Source organism: Rhipicephalus microplus, chromosome X (genome assembly GCF_043290135.1).
Source record: "Rhipicephalus microplus isolate Deutch F79 chromosome X, USDA_Rmic, whole genome shotgun sequence".
Lineage (NCBI taxonomy): Eukaryota > Metazoa > Arthropoda > Arachnida > Ixodida > Ixodidae > Rhipicephalus > Rhipicephalus microplus.
Genome location: NC_134710.1, coordinates 89,967,181 through 89,994,123, shown reverse-complemented (window position 1 = coordinate 89,994,123; position 26,943 = coordinate 89,967,181). Strand labels below are relative to the sequence as shown.

The window sequence follows — 26,943 nt, the reverse complement described above, 5'->3', positions numbered from 1 at the left end:
GCATGGTTCACAAGTTCAATTTTCGCCTGGTTAAACTGGACACGTGCCATCTAGTGGGGCCCAGTTGAACCAAGCCCGCCTGCCATCTTGGAGGCTGTGGCAGGAAATCGTTCGACGGCCGTTGTTGCTGCTGTGGCTACCGCAACTTTTGCTCTGCTGCTACGAGTCTCGGCAGCCGCGCAGTAAAGCCAGACAATGTTCAGCACGACAACAGTGATGTGACAGTTTACGCTGTGAGGCGAATAATTTGAAGCGAGCTAGTGCAATGCGGACCACTAAAACGTAATCTTATTTCAAATTAAGCACTTCCTCAGCACAAAAGTAGCGTTACGAGGTTTCTGGGCCGCTATTTCAGCCATTGACATCGACTTAAGATTTGCCTCGTGTGTCTCTTTAAAATAATATCACAGCGAATTATCCTGATGCGAGCACAATTTTCCAGAGTTTTTCCAGACTATTAGAAATCTTGGCGAATTCTCAGTTTCTCTAGTAGGTAGATAGCCAGCAAATATTCGACTAAATTATGTACAAATACAAAATCACAGCAGATATCACGCATTCTTTGAATCACTTTCATGCGAAGCAGTCAGCAAGTAGCTGTATATATGCCACACTTTGAACGAAGTCTTATGAGGTACAGTGATGACATTATTTGTGTAATATTAAAAACTGTGCATCATGGGCTGCCAAGGCACGTAGACTGAAACGGCGTCTAAAAGATAGCTCACTGTCCGACGTTAAGTAGGCATTCTCGTACGTTACAGCACAGATGTTCCTTCCATCAAAACGAAGCGTAAGCGCGTTCACCAGCGGGGATAGGCAACACTAGACTATAACCTACAAAGGCACATTTTTTAACATTTCTGCGCTACATAAAAAATAGCCAACTATACAAAAATCACAGCATATCCACGGAGTGAATGCTGATGAGTGGGGCAAAAGGTTCATCCGTCCACTTGTCAGTGTGTCCGTCCCTTCGTGCATGTGTCCGATCACGTTCGAGAATGCAGACGGTGCGCGGGTGACATCGACCATTGCGAGCCAAGGAAGCCGAGTGCACGAGTCTTCAATGCACCCGCCGCTCTGCTTCGTCCATGACCTACCAACGATTCGCCACGTACGGCGACTATCCAGAAGACAGAGAGGCACTCGTTCGCCACGTACCCAGGCACAGCCTGAGCAACAGCCAATCAGAGAGTAGCGGTACAGTGCCATCTAAAATATCCTTGCTCAACTCAAGTTTGTATGTACTTCTATGAAACAGCACCATCTACCATACTATTCGGGAGATACTGCCTTCTTTTCTTTTTCGTCTCTTCTTCTCTCCGTTACGCGACGTGTGACAAGTTAGACAAAAAGGAGCTTCGCTCCTAAAAATGTTTTCTTCTTGTTTAATCCATGCCAAGTGTCCCATAAAGTTCTCAATGTCTGTCTTCGATGTCCTGAGCTTCCATGTACAGTGAGTCATCTGCGGCACATATCTGCACACCACGTGCCGTAGTATATGGTTATGAGCCACATGTGACCATAAGAAAGGGTTTCATGAAGTTCGCAATGGGCGTGTCCTGTTACTCAAATCATGCCAGTCATCTTCATCCTAAAGTCATTACTCATGCAAATTTTGGTATACACCCATTAAAGCAAATGACTACAACAACCATCAGACGTAGACGGCGATATAAATACACTGAAAGTACTGTTGATTCGCTAAATGCTTCACATTTAATAGGGACTGCAATGCAGGCATCCAAAACTGTCTTACCTTATGCTACGTTTCTGCATGCTAGCAGTTTCCATTGATCTCTTTATTGCAATAAAAAAACTCGCTGATGCTCTGAGAGATTTATTATATTTTTTCGGCTTTAAACAAACAGGACCCTTTGTAACACAACAATGTCCTTAACAGAGTACAACTGCTTCACAAGTTTTTCGAACTCCAAGGACCCTAACTTTGGGTTGTGACTGGGAGCATCACATAGAGATGAAAACAGGCCATTGCTGCATTACGTTCTCTGCAGCAAACCCGTTGACATCACTGTGGCTGAGGACTGCTTCCTTCGTAGCAAAATGTCCTTCAAGTTGACGTGGACTTTCTCTTTGTTGGGCACAGGCACGGAATTGAAACAAAACCTGTTTGAGAACAAGGAAGAGAGAGAGAGACAGGAAAGTGTTAACTCAGAGCAATACATATGGCAGTGCATCACAGTAATGGTCTTGAAAAGCAAACTGTAACAATCTCCATAAGCATAATAACTCACTGAAGTACAGATTTTGAATATATAAATAACCACGACACATGGTGCAGTTCCTCGGTATGACTACAGTGTTACAAGGCCTCCAAAAGATAACACACAGGCTGCAGCGGGCACAGAACGCTGAAAAATCGCAGAGGCGTGGATTTGCTAGCGACTAGGTTCACATGTCTATTTACTTGAAGTTTACAGACCACAAATGAAGAACCTAAAAAATAACCAGCCCTGCAGCTTTGTCAATATCGACTCAGTAGCAGTATTACTACCGCATAGCACAAGCTTGAGCGAGGGTGCAGGACAATGAAATGGCGGTTGAAAATATTAATTATAATTGTCATCATAGTTCACATTGCAATTACCATCCATACAACACAGTAATAAGAACTATTAAAGGGGCCCTGCAACACGTTTTGAGCATGGTCAGAAAACGCTGCCTATCGGTAGTAGAGGCTCCCGAGAACACGTGAGCCAAATGTTATAGCGTAGCATGCAGCCTGGAATTCACTGTAAATCATCGAAGTCAGCCAAAAATTACTTTCTCTTCCCTGGACAAATAACTAAAGATGCTCAAAAATCACACATAGATGGCCCATCTATCAGCCATTGGCTGATTTGAACATGGCGCGCTCGGTTGTTACAGAGATCGCCGCAGGAAGCCATCACTTGACCCCGTGTGCGATCGCACTGAAAAAGCTATGTATATGAAGAAAAAAAAAGAAAGTGCTCAAGGTCACGAGGCGCACATGACGTCTTTCGTTTGACCCTCCTGCCCTTCCCTGCTTAGCTTCCAGCGCTTTCATCATGACGAGAGAAGAGAGAATGCGATTGCAGCGTGTAACAAAATCTGCGTAACTCCGCTCGTACTGAACGGATTCTTAAAATTCTTGTGACGTTGAATTTGTGAGGCAATATGATTTCCCAGTTATTTCCATGGTTACACGCCCCCCAAAAAGTGCTTCAGGGCTACCTTAATAACTTGTAAACAGCAACTAATCTTTATGTTATTTATTCACAATTATATCACAGTTACTACACATAACATCCACCATACTTTCCTAGGTTTTATTATCTGTTAGCTCTCATTAATATTGTGAATAACAAAAAAGAACAATCCTGTAAAGTTCTTTTTTTAGTAACAAGAAAAGATTTCATAAGTTTTGAATTATTGTGGCCTGTTGGTTCTGCATCATATATAATGTGTGTACACAAATACCACGCTTGCATTCACGAAAAACAAACAAACAGAAGGCATGTTGTCTGCCGCATTTTAGGTCCACGGTAATTTGCGCTACATATGTCAGAGTCACACATAAGTTTGTAGCACGTCATGTGAGCTACATAGCACTGCACCTGCAAAAACTTCAGGGAGGAAGAGCGGGTTGTCAAGACGCAACCCCTGGATGCCTGCATGCGTGTGTGCATCACATAGTGCTGCAACATACAGGGAGGAAGTGGGGGTTATTAGTCACTACTTATTTATCGCCTATGACTGACAGTGAAATTTCATGACAGTTTGCCATTAGCACCAATCGCAGTAGGGCTTCCGTTTGAAACAAGAATTTTATAGATGATTGAATCGCACACTTAATTTTCAGGTCACATTTACAAGTTAGGCCGTAATGGCGGTCAAATTGTCTGCCGCCGTCGTCGATTATCTGCTTATTGCCTGGAAAAAGGTGTTCGAAAAGGGCACCTCCATTGAATTAACTGTCACGGCTCCAAGAGATTTCCTATAATTAAAGAAGGAGAGAGGGGTCCTGCAGATTCAGTTCAGTAGCTACTATAGAAGCTATTAGGAAAACCGAAACCGAGGATAACTGAAATTCATGTCTGCTAGCGTGGCAAGAAATAGCACCAGTTTATAAATAACTATCTGATTTGCTAGCTGAAATATATATTGCTTTATTTACTATGAGTCATAGGTAAAATACAACTGTTGTTCACTTGACAAAAATTTATTTCTTTCAGTTTCTCAGTCAGCACTGCATTTTCTGTACACCTGTTTTCTAATGTAAACATGACATCCATGCCACGAACTTGCTGTTTAATTATCCAATATACTCTTAACATTACACTGAAATATGCACTTAATAATCTAAATGTCTCTGTCCCATTCACATTTTTCGTACATATGCTTGTCTAAACGCATTAACGACGCGAGCGAGCAAAACCAACCTCAGCCGCAAGCCTTTTGTTGCTGCAAGCTGCCAGACTACTTGCGGAGCAACACGAATGTATGGAAGCTCCGCCTCCATAGTCTTCGCACCACAGCCAATGATTTACAGCTGGTGCGTGAGCAAACCCTACTCCCAATTCTTCTTTGCTTCCTGCTCTGTGTTGTTGGCTACATAAAGCTGTAACAAATTACGGGTCCGTCAGTCGGTTCATTTTCAAACAGGTACGCAGTACGTTTATGCAGACATGCACAAATATGTGTGTACATATGCATTGTGGAGATGCTCGTCAGTCGCATCGATTAAGTTTCAGCAGCATGGTGCTCGCATCTTCTGTAATCAAGAGCTGCTCTGTTCCAGTGACTCCAAGATGTGATACTTTAAAAAATTTCTCAGGGACTACTCTAATCCGGCTTTATAAAGCGGTGGCACACCATGTTGCGTGCGATCGGCTCAGTTTGGACTCAGGGTGTCTACCAATTTCCTTTTTCAAGGTTCCCCGACTTTTCCATGTTTTCCATGGTAATTTGAAGCAAATTCCATGACCACCACATCTGCTTGGAAAACTCTGCACTGAAAACAGATTCTTGAGTGATAAAAAAATCAGGTGTTCTTATAAAATAAGTAAATAAATGTACCACAAGTGCTCAGAATATTCTGAGCACATGCGGTAAATATGAAAAAATTACGTATATCTGGCCAGAATGAAACCTCCGAGTGAGAGAGCAAGCAAGTTGGCTGTTTAACGTTTGGAAGAACCAGAAAGCAAACACACAAGTTAAAATTAACTGCAGCTAAAAATTTAAAGAAGCCCATGACAGTCCTACAATGCAGCCGTAGCTAGTAGAAAACATTGAAGTGGCACCATCTCGAGGCATTTGTGTAAAAGGAAGACGCCGCAGCCTGGTTCGTTCCACCACTGGAATATATTCTAGTTTACTATAATGGTTACAGCCCAGGCCGCTTAGGATGTGGATTAGATTAGATTGACCTGTATTTACTGACTTAACTATTTATATTTAAGATGTAGATTCGATTAGATCTGATGCAACATGGATTGCTGTATATACTATTGATTTGTATCCCCACCTAAATTGCACACCTCTAGTATATACTTTTCAGGAAAAAAAAAAAAACACTACTAGTCGCTTATTCTGTGCATCTTGCATTGAACAATGACTAACAGCGTCACAAGAATGGAGCCTTACTGCATAATTCTTTCATTCTTCTCTTTTCCACGACGAGCACATGCATGTTAATGTTTATTTTCTCAGGGCTCTGACGCTATACTTATATGCTCTAAGTATAGGAAATTTTAAAACATAAGATATTTTACAGGCTATCACTTGCATTATACCGAAAGTCAAATCCTGCTATTATTCAAAGTTGTTTCCACTTACTTTGATGCAAGGCATTAGCACAGGCCTTGTTTCAATCTTTAAGTAATATTGTGCAGGTTAGTTTGGTCATGACAAATATGCCCGGTTTTCGTTATAACATGTGGTATATACACTATTCGAATTCGATTCATAAGTATTAGACCAAATCACTATTTGCTTCTAAACTAAAATTCACTATTCACACAAACCAAACTGTATTGCAGCTGCTGTGGCCTATGTGTAATGCCCTCGTGAGTATTCGTACACAAGCATTAGCACATTTTCAGAGATAAGTCGAACTCAAAAAAGCTACAGAAAGTTCCAGCAACAGCAGCAATGAATGGAATGAAAAAAACTTCATTTTAGTCCTGCAGGAAGCGCTTAGTGCATAGCGGCATCTCCCACGTAGGGACCGACAGGGAATCAAAATATTTTATCTAAAACAGCTCCTAGATCAGAAAGAGAGCAGGAGCAAGAAAGCAGCAAAACGCATGCATCAAAAACCGGTGTTCCGTGGGTGAGCATTTAGGGTGTGCACACTTGACTGTTTCGTTACCACGCCTAGTCAAATCGATCACCAGTGATTGACACTTTGGATTGTTGATTTTGGCATATTGAATTTGTTTATCATGCACTCAACCCTTTATAGAAGACAGTACAGCCATACAAATTTCAGAATCAGTTCGAATTTGCCCGTTTTTACAACCTAGTGGTTTTTGACAGACCTTTGTGCAAACTAATGTGTGTGTGTTGTTGAGAAAATGCACTTAGCTGATGAATTTGACTGAAGTGCGTGCCCCTCGAAGTTATGCTACAGTAACATCAAAGTTCTGTAATCAAAAGAAACTTTGCAAGTAAAATATCAAATTGAGGTGTCAGCTTCGCTATCTGAGAGTGTTGAGTCGTGATAACTGCCAGAAATTTATTCCAGCAATTCACTAGAAAGCAGTTGCTAGGAGTCGGGGAAAGTTTATTTCACAAAAAAAAAAAAATATCTCTGAAGGTCCGCCGCTTGTATAAAGTGTAGAGGTGGCCTCTTCAACCAGTTTGCAGCTGCTTTGGTTTCACATGTTGTATCAGACACAGGGTCGCATCTAGTGTCACTAGTTGTTCCTATGGTGTTCCGTCACATGCGCATGGTTGCGCACCTGTGCTGCAAAAAACACGCGCCGCCCTAAACTGTCTCGCAATTGCACCTAAACTGAGTGAGCACGAGCTTAGAGTCCGAGGATGACAGCACCTCTGCTTCAAGTTTTATGGCAACGATGTTTTACATTATTAGCCTGGGACATTTGCAGCCGTTCGTGGCTATGTTTTGTTTACGGCCTCAAGTTGTCTTTTCCACCACGAGTGCGCAGCTGACCACCTTTGCGTACAATCTTATAGCTATTCTGGTTATGTGCGAGGTCCACACGTTGCTGGGGAGTGGTGTGCTGGCGCCGGCTGCAGAGTTTTCCCTCACGACAAGAACGCCCACTTGAGCACATCTTGGCCCTTACTACGGAGCAGAGTTAAGCATTCTAGAACTGTGCACAATATTACTACTATTTTTTTTAATAAAAGAAGCAAAAATGCGAAGAAATAAGCTTGGATGCATATATTGGAACGCCAACCTATGCCCAGTAAGATGGTTCACGCAAAAAGGCCATGCTAGATGAAATAGCGAAGCTCATTGGACATCCGATTTTTAGAGGGATTATTCACATCATGGACTTTCATACATATTGAAACACCTGCAGACTATTATAGTAAAAAAACAAAAATTTACTGAAAAATGTGTACGAGTACACTTGTGTCTCACGAAAAACCAAAGAATGTTTCACCGCATGAAACGAGCAATAAACCAGCACCTCTGTTTTAATTTTCTTAGTCTATGTGAATACAAACATTTTGTACATTTATTTTTTTATACTGTTCCTTGGTCATTTATCTTCAAAATGTACATTCTTCATATCCTTTGTTCTGAATATTCTTGTGTATATGGCATTTTTTATTGCACTGTTTACCAGCTGGCAACAAAAAATTACACAGTTTTCACATTTTATTCATTACAAAATATTTTTGTTGTTTTACAACAAAAATATTTTTTGGAAAGAGCATTTCATTGTGCAAAATTTGATATGCTGCATGCGTGCTGAAGTACTTTTCACACTGGCAAAAATTATCTTCACGAGACATATAAAAAATAGCCATTTTCACGCGGTGACGAAAAATTTAACTGAATGCCAAGTACACCATGTATCATGACCCAACAGAAGAAACCGGGAAGCTTTATTTCGTAGTTTTATGCCTGCCACGGTAGCAGTATTCCGATGTATCAGGGCAGGACTTCTCAAACTCTGTTTCATGAAAAGAGTTTTAAGGGTCTTCCCCTTCCATTTATCTAGCATTAGACAGTTATAGTATACCGGGCTTACCAGGATACCGGGCGTACCGTGATACCGTAATAGAAGTGCGCATGTGCAGATACATACGTTACTCACACCGCTTACCGTACGTGCGGTATTTTTCAGATTTAAGGTTACCGTGGTAGCGTAAGTGTACGTAAACGTGGTAGCGTAAGTGTACGTAGTGTACGTAAACATGGCGAAGCTCTCGGACATGCGCTTCGAAGTGATTTTGACGTAGTAGTTGAAAGATTCACCTTGTTCGCAGCAAACGACTGTTTAAGGTGGCTTTGCTTGCCTTCAGTTAGCTTCGATAACCGAGCATTACGGATAAGTTGGCATAATTTCTGAGATAGCTTCCCATTTCGACCGAGTCTAGGCATAACTACAAGATCGATGTAAACGAATCGGCAACAAGATTTTTTTTTGCGTTTGGTGCATGGTTCATAATTATTTGCTTTTATTATTAGTAAAATAAATTTGCAACAATGCTTCACATGGTGGCATAGGCAAACATTCTCGTTTTCTTTTCCTTTTCACTGTCTCTAACTTATTAACCATCCGATAGGTGTCGCCACCGTCACGTAAACCACATAAACGCTATTCCGCTAAGCTATAAGACTCTGTCCACAACGAACGTTTGCTGCACGGTAATGTCATTTCCTTAACCTCTGCTATCATGTTAACCATAAACTATAACTGTCTATTAACTTACACAATTTATGATCAAGACAACATACATCATATTTTGAATTTGACAAAGCCATCGCGTGCTGCATACAAACTTCAGCAGTTTGCGAGCAGCAAGAAAAGCAAGTGGCTGCAGCACTCAAACACTCATTGTTACTTGTGAACAGTATGGAAGTGCTCAGTGCTTTTAAGTTGCACTCCAAAGTGCTTTTACTAATACCTTGGAGTCACTTGTCTACCCTGGTCGACTTTTGTTGCCATTGATGATGATATTAGCGCTTTAAATAGGGTATTATAACCGACACATGAAATCTGTCATACGTCAAGTGACTCACAGCCAGTCAGTGTTCTTATGGTGGACAGGTATACAGTCGGAAACTGATTTTCAGAACATGCCTTATAATTTCAAGGTATGACTGATGCAGTGCTGAAATCCAAGACTTTTACATAAAAAACAGTGCACAGGACGAGTACTGTTTGATTCAGCGCTAAAGACGTAGAGGTAAAAAAAATCATGCAAGCATTCCAACTAACCCTACTTTCTGTTCTACACTTTCACCCATAGCCATGTACCCCACAGAGTCAATGTATAAGAATATTTGAAAATTTGCAGGATGTAGCCATTTCTATTTGCTTTTTTCAAATTTTCTGCCATGGTTGTAGACCCAAAATAGTGTTATTTGAGGCCACCAATGTCACCTTGTTGATTACTTAATAGCCTTATAGCAGAACATGTCAGAGGTACCTATAGACTTGAAGCCTTAGCAATTCCCAAAAACCAAACACACTAACTCTTAAAACATAGCTGTGATGGATCAGCAACTGTTTTCATAATTCCGAAAACCAAACACACTAACTCTTAAAACATAGCTGTGATGAATCACCAACTGTTTTCATAAAGTGATATATCACTGATTGACTGTAGTGGCCTGCCCGATTAGTGCATTCCATAAACCTAAGGATGAACCTAAAGCCTTGCTACACACGGTGCGGCCACAAGGTGCCACAAAGGTCTTTTGCTGCTTCAGTGAGTGGTGAGACCTCGTTGTCCCACGATTCCAGCCTCAGCACGAGTATGGCAATATCTGACAGATAAATAATCGAACGCACAGAGGCATAATTGTGGCCACTGAACAATTGTCAGTATGACTTATCACCGCTTGCCCTATCATAATTAAATATCCTCCACTGCTTCAGCTACCTTAAATATGTGGGGTAGAACCATATAATTACGAGAGATGCCGAAGTGGAGGGCTCCGGAAATTCAGACCACCTGGGGTTCTTTAACATGCAACCAAATCATAGCAGACGGGCCTACAGCATTTTCGCCTCCTTCGAAAATGCAGCCACCGTAGCCAGGATTCGATCCCGCAATCTGCGCGTCAGCTGCCGAGTACCTTAGCCACTAGACCACCGCGGCGGGGCGGCTTTAGCTATCTTCCCATCAATGTGTGCAGCATAGATGTAAGAGTACTGCATGCTTTCAGTAAGCCACAACCTAAATGCTCCACGTCGCTGTTCGCTCCAACCTCTCTGAGCAGAAGACACAGAGTGTGCATTTTTTTGCAAAAACGAAAGTAGCCCGCTGTCACTGCATTGGCCTATCAAAATGCTTGCCCCACCTGACCACACTACGGTGCAACTTGGGTCTGAGTAAACCTTACTATAAAAACAGTGCCTTAGCAAATGTGTGCATACTATACAGAAAGCATACAATGAAAGGAGGGTTCGCTTGTATGCGCAATACTCTCGTGAGTACTCGTGGGTACTCAGTGAAAACACGCTGCCCGTGTCCAAGGAGCAGGAAGGAGCTAGGAACGAGGGGGGGGGGGGGGGGGGGGGCATTGTTATGAACATTGACTTTAAGGGTGTGAATGTTGAGAATTTTACTTCATATTGATCCTTTTCAAGTAAGTTCCAACTATACATGTAAATTTTGTTACAATTCTAGCATGATTAACATGTTATGTTTTTGTTTTCCACTCGTGTAATAGCCCAATGTAAGAAATGACAGCATCTGTAAATAAATAAATAAATAAATGAAGCATTCTACGAGTGACAGCACAAACATAGTAGGTGGTATGCACTACACAAATATTGGCTAGGTATGAAGGTTCTGTGCACTACCAGATCCTGAATTTTAATGAGGTGGCACTGCTTCTTGCTCGGTAGCAGATCATTTCGAAATGCATACATATGCATAAGGAAAAGCTGAATGAGTTGTCTGCCCAGCTGCCATGTCGTCCCTGTGTTCATATCATAGTTTCGAAATGCTACTTGGCATCATTACTAAATGCTATCACATGGTCATGCAAGAAAGTGAAGATTTTTTTTCATGCTTTGGTAAAAAAAAACGAAACAACCTTTTTGTGGGTACTTTAGATACCTGTTTGCTAGGACGTCAATAATATTTTTTCCCCAACTAGAGGCCAATCATGCAAGGAGGACACTAATTTGTACTTGACAGTTTATAGTTATGCTACGTTCCCAGGAGGCACATATTAATGAGGTGTTACTGCACTTAAATGTAATGACGTGCCCTTACAACTATCTTGAATAAGGCTGAGGAAATTATATATATACGTAAGAAAAGCCACGGCCGAAACGTAAATCGATAAAAGAATTGCTTGCTTTCTCGTACGTGTACCAGCTTCTTTTCTTATACATACCACTGAAGTGTCCTACTGAATATATATATATATATATATATATATATATATATATATATATATATATATATATATATATATATATATATATATAAGGAAAACAGGTGTATACCTAAGGGCTTGTTTTTCCGTGTTTTGACACAATATTAATGAGATCTAACAGACAGTAATGCCAATGAATGTATAGAGGAAGTTATTGGAACCAATGGAATGTAAATAAGAAGAAAGAAAAGTGGGTGAAAAGATAACCAGCTGTGAGCATTATATATATATATATATATATATAATGAGATATAACAGACAATGCCATAGAAAGTCAAATAACTTCCCCTATACTTTTCCTGGCATTATTGTCTGCAATATTTCAGTATATTGTGTCAAGAACACTGAAAAGCGAGCCCTTAAGTATAGACACTGTGTGTGTGTGTGTGTGTGTGTGTGTGTGTGTGTGTGTGTGTGTGTGTGTGCGCGCGTGCGTGCGCGCGTGCGTGCATGTGTGTGATGAACTACCCAGTACTACAGACACCTTCACGCTCTATAGATTCTGAAAAATCGCATGACTTTACCTCAAACTTTATTTTTTTTTAGCTTGCATATTTACAGCACATAACACCATAGAGGGGAAAAAAGGAAGGGAACCAAAATAAAAGGCATACGAGACACACAGAGTACTGATGTCTTGTGTACTTCTTTCTTTGCAGTGTCATACATGCTCTAATTATAGAAGCTAAAAACCTAGTCCCCACCATATGTATTTTGGCACTTCTTTTCTAGAAGGTAATTTTTTGCTTATGGCCTTAATTCACTTCTGCATGTGCCTTGTTCTCTAAGGTATTGAACGTACTGCAAATAAGGCAGAGACTATAGCCTGGCTAATGTATTTAGGTGCCAAGAGTGTTTTTAGTATTCTACATTTTCATTTACAAAAGTTCTGAATAACAAAGTTGATATTTTGCAGAGAATAAACAGGTTTCCTAGCATCCGATACGACCAACAGTTGAAGAAGCCATAAATGCTGCTAAATGTCAATGCCTTTTCGGTTTTTTGTCATTTCTGTGAAGAACAATTAGGAGATATTGGTTAAAGCTGCTAAGGACAAGTCTAAAAAGCAGCACCTAATGACTCCAGCTTTTTCAAGGTCCCTAAAAAGCCGCTTATGCAAAAATTCTAATGGTAACTTGCCTTTTAAAAGCTTCCACTTCACGTTCCAGTTCATCCAGGTCACCACTTTCCAAATCAATATCCTTTGGCAGAAATACTTCATCTGTAATGTTAGACACAAATAAATTAATAAATCTGACAAGGCGATGAGCTGCTCTTATTTACAATACAGCATATCCTCGATTTAACTACTTCAGTGCAATAGCGCAACAAGAAAAACATAGACAATAGAGAAGACATAATCAGCGCTACATGTGTCTTCCCTGTTGTCAGTGTCCTTTTGTTGCATAGTCGTACTGAAGTAACGAATTACCAACTTGCCAGAAATGCTGCTCTCGATATAATAAATTCATACTTTCAGCAAAAAATTAATTACATTGTGAGGTTCATTCTGTTCAAAATTGTGCCTTTCAGTAGAAAAAAAAGAGAAAAATATGATAACTTTCCAGGTCACTCATTGTGATAATATTTCACATTTAGCTACCTAGGAAAGCATTATTTAAAGAAGAAACATCAGTCATGCCTTTAGTATACTACAACATGTTTCCCCGAGATTTGCTAATTTGACTATGAAGCAATATTAAGAAATCCTCACGGGTCGCTGCAAACAGCCCTGTGAAAGACTTATGAGATCAGAATTTCGCTTCTATGTGTGGGTGGCCTCGCACCCCATGGCCATGACATATGGCACAACAGCGTTTCTTGTGCACATGATGGTAGTTCTGCTGTTCAAACGTTTCATGCGAAATGACATGTGCATGTGAACTCTGCCTCACTTGACTTATTTTAGATTTTTGCTGAAGTTACCAGCCTCCTGAGCCCCGAGTACATGCTTGGAATAGCCCAAAATTGTTGCACCGGGATAATTACTTTGTTAAACAGAGCAAGAAAATGCATGGCTTTCAATGCAATCGAAATAGCAAAATGAAAATATTTTAACCTATTAAGAATTTTGTTAAATGACGGCTAGGTATAAATGACTGCTAGTTATATTGAGGTTTGACTATATCACTGCCATGTATATCTATAGTACATCGCTGAACGGTGCAAGATAATCATGCATTACAGAATGTTAAAATATGGTGTTTTTTTTAGAGAGTAAATATTTAAAGATATTAAGACAGTCATGCTCCAGTAGTTTTCACACATATTCTCTATGTCACGGCAGAAGTACTTTACTGAAATGACATTTTTAAGACCAATTACACAAAACCCATATATAAACTTCGTAATTATTGACTTGAGGGTAGTTGCTTACATTAACAACTTATAGCGTGTGTCAATTAATAGCATACCCATTTTTAAGAAATCACAAAAGTTTCATGTAATACAAGATCACTGAATTTATCACTGAATTTGAAGGGTGAAGCAGAAACTGATCATGCCTGGCATGCAGTGGTTATAACAATGGAATTTTCATGGCACTTGAGTATTGTTGTAAGTGGGTTCAACTGTATAAGCAACTATTATCAATTAAACAATTGAAGTTAAAGATAAATTTTGTTAATGTTTTCATTGTCATTTCAATTAATGCTAATATTTTACCCTCAACATACACATGTGCAAAAATGACTGGAGTGTGACTATCATAGAATTTTTATTAAAATCGGTATTGTCTTTAAAACACACACACACACACACAAACACACAAAGTACTTTTTAAATTCGACGAGAACAGCTCAGTTTACTTATGATCTAAAAGCACTGTATGGGATCATACTAGGCACATTATCATATCCTCCTGCAACCACTGCTACTCTATATTGTATGTTGACTTCAATTCTATTAAAAGGTGGTTCACAAACGATTGCACACCACGTTTATACCAAATATAAGGTTGAATACCCGTGCAAGTTATGGCAGCAGTTCAATTGTCCCTTGCCAGATGTGTGGTCACAAATAATAAGGAGGAATACGACATTTTTCAAACATCGCAAAGTGGCATGAAAAGTCATTATGCAGTGCAAATGTGGCAACCCATCATGAAACAATGTTGTACCTCAATCTGGCTGTTTGTGAAAATACAAGCAGCTTTTACCACATCAAATACAATGATTGCCATTTTGTCAATGCGAATGACGGTCTGGCTTCTGGCATCTAACAAGAATATTTAACAAAATTTTATTGCACATTCATAACATGCCAGCTGAGGTGTAATCAAATTTTTTCAGGACAGGTCGCAGGGATGTTCCGCCAATCTTTCTGCATGTATGTGCATTTGTATGTGCATGTATACGGAATATACACATGTGAATTTTAAATTTTCAAAGGGGGTCAACTACTTCCTGCAAACTTCACTGTCCTGGCTACGTCAATGTATGCTATACTATGAAAACACCTATCCGAAAAAAAATCCGCACTGTGGAAAAGCAATGTCCCACTTTTAGGTTAAAACATTTTTTTTTCTTTAGTTTAAAAGCTCATTTTCTTTTATGCCCTAAACATAGTAAATTTAAAACATGATGTATTTTACTGGTTATCACTTGCATCCTACTGAAAGTAAAATTCTGCTACTATTAAACGTGGACTACACACAAACTAAAAAAAAAATGATATTTGCATACTCGTAGTGCTACATAAAAAATATATTGTGCAGGTTAGTTGGGTCATGACGTTCATAAGCATTCTTCTCTACAATATATCCTATATACTATTAAATATAAAGTTATTTGACGAAGTCATTATTCACAATGAACTTAGAATTTATTATTCGCAGATTTCTATTTCCTACTGTCCTACCATGATTCTTTTGGTACATGCTTTTGCAATTCTACAAAGGCATACATACACTTTGTAGTACACTGCCCCGCCACGTTGGTCTAGTGGCTAAGGTACTCGGCTGCTGACCCGCAGGTCGCGGGATCAAAATCCCGGCTGTGGCGGCTGCATTTCCGATGGAGGCGGAAATGTTGTAGGCCCGTGTACTCAGATTTGGGTGCACGTTAAAGAACCCCAGGTGGTCGAAATTTCCGGAGCCCTCCACTACGGCGTCTCTCATAATCATATGGTGGTTTTGGGACGTTAAACCCCACGAATCAATCAATCAATCACTTTGTAGTACACTAACCTGGAGATGTGACATCAGTTGAGTTCTTTTTTTTCCTAGACTTCTTGCTTTTGGAAGCATTCTGGTTGCGAGAGAAAAGAAAATATAAATGAACAACTTTACACGTTTCACAAGCAAACAACAAATGTTTACGTGCATTAATGTTCACCAGACAGTATACAAGTTTGCAAAGTACCCTATGTTTAAAAAGTGACCTCATTATTTTGTGACATCAGAACCCAACCATAATCATTGAAAATGCAAAAAGAAGACTTTTTCTATACATATTTAAATGCACTGATAAGACTATTCTTTCTCAACTATTTTGTATTGCCATCAGAGGCAGAAGTTTACAAATCTGCTTTGTCTTAGTAACTCAGCAGGGCTCCTGATGTTTTACCTTTAGTCCACCTGTGAGTCAAATTACCATACATGAGTGCAACCACCTGGGTATTACAATATGTGTGACCACTCCTGATGAACTAACAACAGAATATTGACTGAACAAATTTAGTCAATGACTTCAGGGTGCATTATACAAGAGACTGAAGCTGGAGAGTTCCGTTGGTGGGCGACTTGCTTGCAGGAAAAGTGCTGCCACTCTCAAACTAGTCATCCCTGTAATCTTTTACGAAATACACAGGGGTCCAAATACACAGCAGCACGAAAAAGAAGGTTTGTGGGAAGAAGAACATATAGAAGGCCAATTCAGCCACTTCTTAAAAGGCACTAAAGTAAAATAGTGAATTGATTTAGACTGATAAATTGTGCTCTTGAGAATATTGGCTGAACGAAATTTTTTGAAAAATGACAATCTAAATCTCTTGCCCCCTCAGAGGACAATGTGTTTCATTTTTACTGCTTAGAAACTATGTAGGACCTGCTAGACACCGTCACAGTCAATCAATAGGTTTTCTGGTCACGAAACTGGTGGCTCAATTTAATACAGAGTTAGTGGCAGCGGCTAGGAGGAACATAGTAAAAGAAAGACCACCCAGAGGAGCGGTTGCCGCAGGCAACAGTTGTATTGTTTCCTTTGCTGGTACGTCGTGGCCGAAAAACCCACTCCTTTCGCACAATACTTGTGTTCTCTTTTGACATTGCAATTATCAGAATTAAGCTTGAAAATAATGTTTTTGTACCGAAAACAAGGCGCATACAAAAAGTAAACAATTTCAAATTCAGCTGGTAGTTCACTAGTTCAGTTTGCCAGCAGAAGACGCGCATAGACCTTTATGATACTGCGGAATCTATTCCTAGTTGGCCCAACAGGCCTCAATTAAAAAAAAAAGAAGAAGAGAGAGAGAGAGAGACTGACGCACCTGCACTTACACAGAGAATAAAATAGCAGCATTAATATTAAATGCATGACAACCTAAGCTCGAAATTCACAACTGTTACTTCCCGAACTTCCAAAATCACGCATGTAGCTCCAGCAGACTAGGTTTATGTAAGACAAAATGCTATAGGGCATGAGCTTGCATTTGCCAGTAATCTAGCTGTTTGAAACGGATACATCGGCAGGATGTAATCGTTATGAAACTGTTTCTTGATGGCAACTGTTTTCGTGCATATGAGTTGAATGGTGCAACAGAGTTTTCCAATGCGAACCAAATCCCCCAATAAGAACCACATGAATTAATGTGTCCCCCTCATTCTGTATTGTGCTTCTCAATTTCTATTTCGTAGGAGCAGGGTGACTAAGATTCATGCCCATAAGCATTCAGTACCATACTTCCTTGGCATACAAAGACTCTTGCTCTTAATAGGATTGTAATCAGTATTTTCTTTGAAGAAAATAAAGCCATACAAATGCTTATGATCGAGATATGACAAATAACTATTGCACTCACTCAGAAGTGGGGTAGTGTAAAGTTCAAAAGACGTCTTAGAGGAATGCCGACACAGAAACCTTGAAATTTTTTTATTGTTGTTACAGTAAGTAGATAATTGTTCGTTTATCACAGCTGGAAACCCCCCTTGCACACGATGGTTTCCAAAGTTGTTTCAATGGTTTTCAAACTGTCACTGGTCGTGACTTCTGATTCATAAAGTGCGCTGGCAGGCCGTTGAACGCACGAGAAATGGCGTGAGGTGCGACCTCTCTCGGCAACGATATGGCATCACTGTTTATTGTGAAATTGTGCCCATATATGATGTCTGATGAATCAAAGTGCTTTGCACACACACACAACTGAATCAATGCTGAAGCCGTCTATTTCTAGCTGTGTTATGGCTCACTTCATGTTCTCGAACTTTTGACGAACACTTGGCATGTAAAAAACATCTTTTCAGCAATGCCCTTAATGGCACCTCGGTAAGTAGCGCCTGAATGGTGTCATCACGCGAACGTGCCGCTTTAACTGTACAATACCTGAACTTGGCCTTTCACTAAAAAGTAATCACAGATAGAGTACTACACTCACAAACTTTTGGCTTGTGCTCGTCGTATGTGCGGTCTCTGCAGAATCAAACCGAAGGGGCGGAGAAGCATGGCCTCTAAACAACTGTGGTGCCGTGGCACGGCAGCTTTCCACGTCATGTCAAGCTTGCCCATAGTGTGACAGCGAAGTTTCGTGACCAGAAATAGTATTGATGGACTATGATGTTATCAAAATTTATAAAGTCATGGCTTTTGGACAGGAACATCAAGGAAACATCGTCACCCGCATTTTCTTTTTGTGCAGTTTCTAATTTACCAAGCATCTTATCACAGCAAGTGTGGGGATTTTGTAATTGTGAGAGTATTTAGTAAGGTGAGAAAAATAGTTTTTTTCTCTTTAATGTCTCTACAAAGCATTTTATAATGCAAATATACAAAGACACGCACTATCCTATTTTTTCACTACTGAAGAAAGATATAGGCAAAAAAAAGAGGTGCTGTTTGCACATTTCACATAGTTTCCACAAGTGCTAAGAAAAGACACAGACAAAAACACAATTTTCATGGGATAAAAATGGGTATCCACTAATCACTTCAATTTCAAAAATGGCAAGAACACTGCCAATAAATACAAATTCAGGCTTTCAGGGCTTCAAATAATTCCCAAAGACCAGCAGAATAACTTATGTGCACACAACTTTGTATGCAACAAAATTATTAAACGCCCAACTTTAAACTGTCGGACCTAAGCAGCTGCATGCTATGCGATTTGTCTATCATGTTTTATTTTGTTCGCACACCAGCCACTAATGTTGACTTCTGCTGCTCACTCTTAGAGAATTGTTAATAAACACCCTGGGCAACATTGGTACGAGTTTTCAATAATACTGATCCTTTTACTGTTGTGTAATTTGCTGAAAAAGTGATGTCCACAAATATGGACGTTGGCAGTAAAGAGACTATATAAATAACCACAAGTGCAAAAGTGTATTCCAGAAAAAAAAAAACACACCACCTGTGTAATCTTTAAATGTAAGATGATATTCATTATTGCCGGCAGTACACTTTTAAATGACCATATATTTACTATGGATTAGAAAGCAGTGCTCATGACCCATCACTAAAATCCATTGCCAAGTTATTTCATAACTTGGCAGTATGAAGACATGAAATGAATCTTGCTAGGATATATCTTGCTAGGATGACAGTATAAGATAGGTTGCACAAAAATGCTGTACAAAATCTGCGCAAGCTGTAACAGCGTTAAAATGTTCATTTTTGATATGGATGCGTCATGAGCACGAGAAGATAACTTTTTCGTCACACGTTGACACTGCCGGCGCGCGACGCAGTCGGTCAATTTTCATGTTTGAGGAGGCATGTAAGGCTTTCAACTTAAAAATGAAAACAATAAAGAAGAATAGGGAAAGCACAGCATTAGTAAGCTACACAGCAGAGTAAAGGACTAGGAAGCTACATTGCCAACCGAACTTAGAATGCGCTACGGTACCGTAGTGATAAATCAACACAAAACGAAACACGAAAACGAGGCAAAAGTATAATGAAGTATTGTTTGATACTCGTCACTTTCTCAATTCTAACCGCTGTTTTTTTTTTTCAAAGTGGCTCTTGATTTAATAGATACAAGGCAAATTTCAAGATACATACCGTCGCATAGAAACACCGAATGTATATGTAGCCTAAAAGGTTGCACATGCACTGTCAAAAGTACCAACCATTGCACTTCTGCGATGTGTTAAGAACCACCAGAGTTGTTGAAGAACTCTGGATTCTCGACAAAATTTCACTATGTGCTTCAGAAAAAAAAAGCGTGCTTTTATAGCGGTAGCATATCTAACAGCGGAATCAGCATGGCATCGAATTTCTAGCTTCAAGGCCTCATTCGACGTTAAATTTCACTGTATTAGAGTTTCCCCGAATTTTCTTGAAAGTAACATCACTCTGAAGACGTATTAAGCCTTCACGGCTGCATTCAATGACACTTCACAGCTCCGGTGGATGGCATACAATTGAAGTGCCACGGCCGCTTCGATGCACCACTGTGGGCGAGGGCGCCCCTAGTGGTTGCTCCCGTCCCTATATCAAACTTTCGCCAAAGCTTCATGACCAGAAAATATACTGACAGACTTTGGTAATATTAAGACTTCAAAAAAACAGGTACCACTAAAGAAATTAGTAATTCTTGCTGCACGCACTGCCTACTCACACGTGAAAAAGTTACATGCACGTTTGCGCGAGCTGGACTTTTGTCCTCGTGAAATGCACGCAGAGTGCGCAGGTTGACGCGTTCATGAGCTGCTGTGCCTGCGCAGACTCTTGTTTTACTGCGAATAGCCTTATTGGCATCGTATCAGCATTTCATTGGTAGGTGTTTTGCTTATGTTTTTTCAGGCGTTAAGTATGCCACGTTAAGTGGTATGGCGTGAATTGTTATCACCATTTATGCTAAAAAATATTAATTTCGTGAATTTGTGCACCAACGTGCATTATATTTGAAAGCATAAGACTTTTTATTGTATATTGCATAGATTTAAAGTTACGCCGATTGTTTTGTAATGGTTATGAATCACAGTGCAGGTTAAAATTGCTAAAGTTAGCTAACTTTGTGTAACACAAGTGTGGGTGCAGAATATACTTTCTTTAATAAACAAGAATTTTCATGCAAGAGAATGAATTTTATACAGAAAAAATGCTTAGACTATTTATTTCTTTTGTCAGAATTAAGTAGCTTCAATGAAGACAAATTGACAGGGATTAAAATTCGTGGTTTGGGCTAAGTGACTGATAGCAGTGAGAAGGAGGAATGATAGCACTGAGATGCAGCGAGAAGGAGGAATTGTTGAGTAATCTGCCTCCAAGCAAACTTGGTAAGGTGGCGATCTCCTGCCAGCTAAAGTACAGGTACTGCTGTTTGCAAGAACGGTTGGGGTTCGATCCCGCGACCTGCGGGTCAGCAGTCCGCAGGTCGCGGGCTGCTGCCTTAGCCATTCAACCACTATGACGGGTAGAGTATTGAGTTGAATGGCTCTGCAAGTTGAATGCTTCCTGTACGGTGGTGACATGGTAAATTTCTAAAAGTACAGATGGAATGCTGCTGACAGTGTATATATCTTTATTGAAAAAAGTTGATGGCACACAATTCACCATTATGAGCATCATCAGTCTGACTACGTCCACTGCAGGGCAAAAGCCTCCCATGCCAATCAACTCAGTACTGCGCTTGCTGCTGCCGCATTATACCCGCAAACTTCGATTACACCCACCTGCATTTCTAGAGTAAGTAGTGGCAGATGTACTAGGCTGCACTCAAAATCAGCCAAGTAGTTTGAAAGAGATAACTGAAGCACAACTTAGCCTTTGCAAATGCATCTAGCCTTCCTTAAGAGTACACTAAAGTCGATTAGGAATTTATATCAGAGTTCACTCAATGTATGACAACATCTAAAACAACAATACCATCAAGAGCAGTGCCCTACTTACCAAGAAATTAAGGTAAATGCACAAGAAACCATGTGTCGCAGTAGGACATTCTTGAAATGATCCCGATAATATCAGACGAACCGCCTGCAATTAATCACCAGTAATCGATCTAGCTGCACTTAAGAACCTTCCGTACATCAAGAGATGCAATAAAATGCTGCTTGTTCGTTTCTGTTTGATTCAAGGAAAACAGAACTGCCGGACGTTACTATGGGGAATGGCACGAGTGGTTCAATAATTCAATTTTCGTGCCATCTATCGGGGCCCAGTAGAACCAAAACACGTCTGCCATCGCGGAGCCAATGGCAGGAAATCGATCAATGGTCGTTGTGGCTGCTGTGGCTCCTGCTGCTTTTGTCCTGCTGCTACAAGGGTCGACGGCTGTGCAGTAAAGCCAGGCAACACTGTGCACGGCAACGGTGACGGAGATGATCCCCTTTTTGAGGTGGGTAATTTGAAGCGCACTAACCCGACGCGGACCCCTAAAACGCGATCTTACTTCAAAATAAGCACTTCCTTGGCACAAAAGTAAGACTACGAGGTTTCTGGACCGCTATTTCAACAATGAACGTCGACTTAATAGTTGCCTTCAGTGTCCCTTTAAAAGCTCTGGTCTTATGGAGCAAGGAATCGTAAAAAGTGGACTCGACCCTATCAGCCACAGATGACACACAGCCTCGGTGCCTTAATGGCAATAAGTAACGCTACTAAAACGCTCCAGTAGCACTGGTTATGACCACAGAGGGAGGACTGCACATAACTTTTTGTTGTCAGGGCAAATGTCTGCCACGATGGTACAGCGGTTATGCTGCTCAGCTGCTGACTTGAAGGTTGCGGGTTTGACCACCGTTACGGCGGTCACATTTAGATGGAGGCTAAATGCTAAAGGCCCATGTGCTGTGTGATGCTGGTACACATTAAAAAGCACAAGATGGTCTAAATTTCCGAAGACCTTCGGTACAGCATCCCTCATAATCATATCGTGGTTTTGGGGAGTGAAACCTAAACAATTATTATTCAGGGCAAACGTCAGAGAAATAGTGTCCTAAATGACTAACCTGTGTGCCGTTGAGATGGTGTGTAATGCATAGTTCTTTTTTGGCTTCTATACGCTGATCTGCAGAGCAGCTTTGCTGATGACGATGTTTTGCAGTTCCAGGTATGCAGGCTTTCCGGTCCTGGGTCACTTTCTTTATCACATTATTCGCAGGCACTGTAGATGTCACCGATAACTCCACATCTCCTATGGTCATTTTTGACAAAGTTTCTTTGCTGAACATGCCGCCAGTTTCTGTCATAAACCACAGAATAAACATGTCCCGTCAATGACTGTATGCAAGGACAAAGTGTACACTGTTTCAATTAGATATGGGGGGAGGGGTCTATGTAGAGAGAACGTAGAAGATACGCTTAACAAAAAGCCAAAATGTTGCGAGCAACAAAATTGTATTTCTCAAATGACTTACGTAGATCAATCCTTGAGCAACAAAAACCCCTTTGTTTCACCCTTTTTAGCACGGTGCAAGAAAGGTTTTCTTTGTCTGAAGAATCCATCACCAAACACCCTAAGCTGCCGCATTTAGAGATCAGGAATATTACCACTGTGTGAGCAGTGATGCTTTTATATTTGTCAATATACTACAATGTGTGCTTTGTGTGTTGCATATTTAGCAAGTTCATAGGCTGGGAAACTTTCGCATCATCATGCAAGCAAACAATGTAAAAAATAAAAAAAATGGTGTGGCTCTTGCAGCCATACAGCTATTATAGCACGAATCCTGCCTTCTTCCTCGGTAGGCTTGCATAGAATTATTTTAGTGACTGTGCTTCTATGCACTCACCTGAAGGTAATGATGGCCTGCCAATGATGAACACATTACCCGATATTGATGTTGTGGGTCCTCGGCTGTTAGACGTTGTGTTTATGGCTATGCTGGAAGTCACCTTGTTGCGCAAGGACACTTCCGGTGGGAGACATTCTTCATTCAGTTCTCGAATGCTGGCGATGCAGCTATTACCATTGGTACTCATGCCATTACTTTTAGAACACTTGTTCAACCGGATTCCATTCTCTTTGCAGGCTTCTTTTCGGTTCACCACTGCCTTTGGTGATGATGGTGCCTGAAAAATAGTTTTCATTTACCAAAAATCTCAAAATTGCATTTTTTTTTATTTTCAACAGTCCTAATGACAAGCCCAATCATGAACTAAGAAATTGAGAGGAATACTGCAGGACAACATTAAAGGAGCACTAATGAAAAATGTTAATCCAAGCTAATAATAAAATATTGTACTACTGTTGTAAAAATTATGCTTTGTAGTATATTTTGAAGGGTCCACATCTCTAGTGAGGATGATACAAACAAAATGCCTGCAGCAAAATTGTATTTGTTACTACAGTTGGCAATACATACACCTAAATAAAACAAAAGTACATTCTTAAACTAATGTTACACACCCACCAAGTTTATCAATGCTAAAGCAGACTACTTTATAGTTACACTGCTTATAGTTGTCTAGTTAAAACTAATACCTTCAGCTCTACAGAACAAACGAATAAGTTTACCATAAAAAATGGCCTCTGAATAGAACTGCCAACCACACAAACTTTAGCAGGACTGCCCAGCAATTAGAAATACATTCTGAAGAAAAAACTGTGTGTCCATGTTGAAGAGGGAAGGGGTAGCACACAAACAAAACCAAATTACAAACAACAAACAGTTGCACCATAGTTTATTAATATACACAAGACAGCACCAAAAGCTGTTGAGACTGGCTCTGTTTTGAAGTAATTTATCTATATGCATTCACACTGTCACCTCCCAAATAGTCCCCTTCAAAAGCTAAACAGCTCTCCCAGCATTCCGATCTCAATGTGAGAAATGTGAACCACTCTTTTTTTGTTTTTTGCACAAAATCAAGCCCATCTCTACTTGATATTGATTAACAAAAGCCATAACATGGTCTTCCAACTATATTCACAGTTTGCCATGGCAAATGAATAGAGAATATACACAAAAACATTTTGTATCCACATTAAATTGAAAATTTGAATTGATTGTCATTGCCTTTAAGCCCCTAGCACTATGAGGTGTCTCACACCAGGAAAATGTGTGGTCACCATTCTTTTGACTGCTAAGAAATCGTACGAAAGTGCAATTAATATCTTTGCCTGGAAGCTCAGAAACCGAGTGAACCAGTAGCAGCAGACACAGATCTCTCTCTTTTTTTTCTTTTGTTTTTCACTCGCGCAACAGCAGCAGCAGAGGCCAAAGAAGACCTGCACAGGTCATATCAGATTCGCCGAGAACACACGTGTAAACAAAAATCATGTTCACCAAGATGTAAATTTACAGTTCTACCAACTCCTTCCTTTACTGGCACTACACGGAAGTGCAGCACTCGAGATCTGCTTACTACAAGGCACATGTAGTTGATATGCGACTCACTTGGGTCACTAGTTAATGCTGTCTGACTTACTGTACAATTCAATAAGTGATGCAAACAATGTTCTACAGCAGCGATTAAAACTAAATTTTGCCAGCGTGTAGGATAAACAAGGTGTAATTTAATATACATTGCATTACTTCAGCAAGAAAATTGGGCCTCATAGCCCCTTTTAAGTAAATGTGCAAAATGGCATGCTGTGAGCGACATTTCTAATGCACGGAAGTGAAACCTATGAAATGAACTGTCTTTCACGTTGAAGATATATCACTAGGGGCAAAAGTTAAACATACAAATACAACCCTGAGAAAAGCAGCAATAGTCACAGCAGAAAAGTCCACGATCAAAAAACAGCTAGGCATGCCTGACTATGTGCTAGCTCATTTTCTTTTTCGTCATATACTTGGTAGTTTTAAACTCACTGGTGCCTCTAAAATAGAACCCAAATTCTATGACTGTCAATAGTGATAGTAGGAGAGCTTGTATGAAATTGGTGTAAATTCCTACTTTACAAGCAGCAGTTCTTGTTCTCGCTTGTTTTTATCAACGCTCTTTGATATACTTCAACATTTTAGTTTTAGGATCCTGCCATCTTCTTACACAGCACATCACACATCCAAATTCCAGTAAAAAACAACAAAGTTCCTGTTGTGAATTCAACCAACTATTTCATTTTTGTCTCTTCAAATTTGTCAGCTCAAAGGTCATCACTTCGACAACACTATTTACAAGCTTGAATTGCAGAAGGGTGTTTAGCTCATCATGTCAATAGGTCCAAGACATCTTCACAAAGTAAAAAGAATGCTGAAAGCACTACAGGGTGTTACAGCTAAAAAGCATCAATAAATAAAAAAAATACATCAGTGCTTCACATTTCCAATTAGTCCAGTATTGTTCTGAGCCATATAGAGCCTGTCAGAATTAGTTTTTGACTCGCCAAGCTTAGCAGTTAATAAAAATTGCTTAATAAATTTTTTAAATAAGAACTCTAGAGAAAAATCTCCAATACAGAACTTGTAGCGCTTAATAAGATATAGTAAAATTTTTAATCTGCGGCAAGATAACTGTGCTGCTTTATTTTACAGCGAAAGCTGTTATGAGATCCCAACTCGAGTCGCACGCTGTTGTGCGCCGGCGCTGCCGCAGGTGTTCGTAACCACATCGCACGAAATTAGAAAAAAAAAAACCTAGCACCAATGATACAGTGGGGCTCAAACCCGGGTCCGCTGGATGCAAGCTCAGTATTCTCCCCCTGAGCTATGCCGGTACTTGGGACTTGTTGGCAAACTCAGTGCCGGGAAAGCAACCGCGTTAATACAACTTGTAAAGCGTTTTAAAACAGCGAAAGAACAAGCAGTCATCGCACAATGCGAATAGCATAACGAGTGGGTCGTCCAATGCTCGAACACATTACAAAAGCTTGTTTTTGTTCAGATATCACCTGTGGCACATACCCACTTCTGGCATAATTCCCCATCATCTTCAAATACTGTATGAACAATTGGGACAAAATTCCTTGCAATAGTTAAGCGGATACTACACTTTTCAGAAGAGTAACAAAAAACAGCATAGCGAATGCCGGCCTACTACCCTAAAATTTTTATTATTAATGCCGTAGTGGGCATCAAGCAAGTGTGCTTGCAGCAGTTACCCAATGAGTGTTTAGAAAAGGCTCTGAAAGGCCGCTACTCTAGCTTTCGCCGTGACTGTGCTGCACCTTCCGCACAGTCCTGGCGTTTTTCTTTTTTTTTTTTGCAGCCTTTGTTTACAGTGTGCGAAATTCAAAAATTACCAAACGACTGCTGCTTAACACGCGGTATTTTTAGTCCCCTCACATGTAAGCTCAAGGAATTA

At 40.2% G+C, this 26,943-nt stretch overlaps 1 protein-coding gene across 4 annotated transcripts in view; it reads right to left on the bottom strand.

Moving 5' to 3' along the window:
• Positions 1–1,827: 1,827 nt before the first annotated feature.
• The window catches only part of LOC119176213 (uncharacterized), a 126,165-nt gene continuing 101,049 nt past the window's right edge, over positions 1,828–26,943 (bottom strand). For all 4 annotated transcript variants that reach the window (XM_037427389.2, XM_037427387.2, XM_037427388.2 and 1 more), the window contains 5 exons: positions 23,484–23,763; positions 22,701–22,933; positions 15,780–15,840; positions 12,734–12,815; positions 1,828–2,130 (listed from right to left, as the gene is read on the bottom strand). In XM_037427389.2, the coding sequence (XP_037283286.2) occupies positions 2,004–2,130; positions 12,734–12,815; positions 15,780–15,840; positions 22,701–22,933; positions 23,484–23,763 (783 nt within the window). In that variant the 3' untranslated portion in view covers positions 1,828–2,003. The remainder of the gene's footprint in view (positions 2,131–12,733; positions 12,816–15,779; positions 15,841–22,700; positions 22,934–23,483; positions 23,764–26,943) is intronic.